Genomic DNA, 2,320 nt, shown 5'->3' with positions numbered 1-2,320 from the left:
TTCCGAGTTGGGTTCGGTCGGGTCGGATTAAAAAACAGAGTGGCCCTTCATTCCTTCATAGATGGATCAAGTAAGATCTTCCCTACATGACATTTTCTGTCTTTGCAATCATGTTTTGATGAGAGAAATGTTCAAACTATTGATGTAATATGCCTGATATAGGCTGTATTGTATCAGTATATTCAAAGGCACAGACATATGGCAGAGGTGGATTGGTTATTGCGTCCATGTGGCGATCCTGTCATTGAGGACCTCTGGTGGTGGCCATGTGGCATAGGTGGAATGGTCCTAATGCTACAAAAGAGAACGAATCCACTCTTCCAAGGATATGAACCCCTTTATCAAACAAAGATGCCAGAATCAGTTGTTTTAATCAATTAGAAATGCCTGAGTTTCTGGTTTCGATTAAGTTTCATAAAGCTGTTTTTGGAATCACAAAGGAACCGATCTTTCTCTATTTATCTCTGATCAACGCTTCTCTCTTCTGTTCCACCCTCTCTTCTTCTAAAGGAGCCTTTGTCCTATTCGTTTTCATCGTCGTTCATTAACTTCTTCACTCCCATGGCGCCACCCAAGCAAGTGAAGGTGATGGAGTTATGCAAAGTCGCTCCACCACCTGGCTCAGTCGCTCCGGCATCGCTCTCTCTCACCTTCTTCGATCTATTTTTCCTACCCTTATCACCTCCGCAATTCCTCTACTTCTATGAATTCCCCCATCCACTCACTCACTTCACAGACGCTCTCCTCCCCTGCATCAAACACTCACTCTCCCTTACACTCCGGCATTTCTACCCATTAGCTGGAAGCCTGTCATGGCCACTAGATTCTCCCAAGCCCATGTTGCATTATGTGGAAGGCAACTCAGTCTCGTTTACTATCGCCGAGTCCGACGATGATTTCCACCGTCACGCCGGCAACCAGGTGAGAGACGCGATTGAGTCACATCCCTTTGTGCCTCAGCTGTCATCAGTAACTGGGTCAATTGTCCCGGTGCTGGCATTGCAAGTCACCGTGTTCCCAAACTCCGGTATATGCCTTGGAATCACTTTTCACCATTCGATTGCTGACGGCAAAACAATTACCCATTTTATCAACTCATGGGCTTCAATTTGCAAGCTAGGAGAGGCATCTTTGCCAGATGAATCTCTCCCAACCTATGACAGGACTCTGATCAAAGACCCAAAAGGCATTGAGAAGATATTCTTGAGCCAGCTAGTAAAATTCTTCCACTCCGAGACCGATTCTCAGTCAGGAGAAAGAAGACTTACAAAAGTGGTGGATTTCATGCAACCACCCAAGGTAGTCAGAGCCACGTTCCAGTTGAGTGGAGCCAATGTTGCAGGACTAAGGGAAAGGATCTTCGCAATGCGCAGGAAAAAGGAGCAACTACAACAACCTGGGCTGTCGACCTTCGCGGTGGTCTGCGCTTATACCTGGGTTTGCTTGGTTCAGGCGGGGAATGAAAGGTTTCGTTTTCTGATTAACGTGGACTATAGACCTCGTCTCGATCCTCCACTTCCTGCAACATACTTCGGTAACTGCATCGGAACCAAGATGGTGATTGCAGAGAGGGATGAGCTACTAAGACACGATGCGGTTGCTATAGCTGCAACGCTGATTGATGAGACTACTAAAGGGCTGGAGAGTGGAGTTTTGGATGAGGCAGAGATCTGGCTTTCACGTTTGTTATCTGCAGGGAGAAGTGCTCCCAAGATTGAAGCTGCTGGGTCAAACCGGTTGGGATTTTATAACGCTGATTTCGGATGGGGGAGACCTAAGAAGGTGGAGTCGACATCCATTGACAGAACAGAAGCCATTTTTATTACAGAGAATCCTAACGGAGATGGTGGGGCAGAGATCGGTTTGACGCTCAAAAAGGAGGAAATGGATGCCTTTGCTTCTATTTTCGTTAATGGACTCAGGGCTATGGGCACTGAATTTAACCCCTCTAGACTTTGAAGATTGCAAATGAGCTAGGTTTTCTGTGCGATATGGATGTCTTTGAAGTTTGAATCATCACTCCTTTGTCATGATATATACTATTTTCCAATGAATCAAATCTCTGTCTTTCATAACAGAGATTAACGATTGTCCAAAATTCTTTATATGGCTTATGAAGTCTTTGATATGTGTCTACGTACGAGTTGCTGGATTCCTTCCTTTAGTTGGATGGAGCCCATATTTATTATCGTGACCACGATAAGCTTATAGCCGGACAAGTTTTTTATTTGGGTACATTCTAGATTAACACCATGTTTTTTATTCTTAGGGGCTTAGGGATAGTGGCAATTATGCTACTAAATTGGCCATTCGGAAATTT

The 2,320-nt window shown here is 44.8% G+C and overlaps 1 protein-coding gene across 1 annotated transcript; it reads left to right on the top strand.

The window, feature by feature from the left end:
* Positions 1–353: 353 nt before the first annotated feature.
* Positions 354–2,067, top strand: LOC148872567 (phenolic glucoside malonyltransferase 2-like). The gene has a single exon (XM_088973445.1). The coding sequence runs from the start codon at positions 562–564 to the stop codon at positions 1,957–1,959; it is 1,398 nt and encodes a 465-aa protein (XP_088829571.1). The 5' UTR covers positions 354–561; the 3' UTR covers positions 1,960–2,067.
* The last annotated feature ends 253 nt before the right edge of the window (positions 2,068–2,320 follow it).

This window comes from Nelumbo lutea, chromosome 2 (assembly GCF_056320005.1).
Source record: "Nelumbo lutea isolate HS-2025 chromosome 2, American lotus-T2T, whole genome shotgun sequence".
NCBI classification, from domain to species: Eukaryota; Viridiplantae; Streptophyta; class Magnoliopsida; order Proteales; family Nelumbonaceae; genus Nelumbo; species Nelumbo lutea.
Note: the sequence above shows the minus strand (reverse complement) of the source record. Positions and strands in the feature narration are given on the sequence as shown.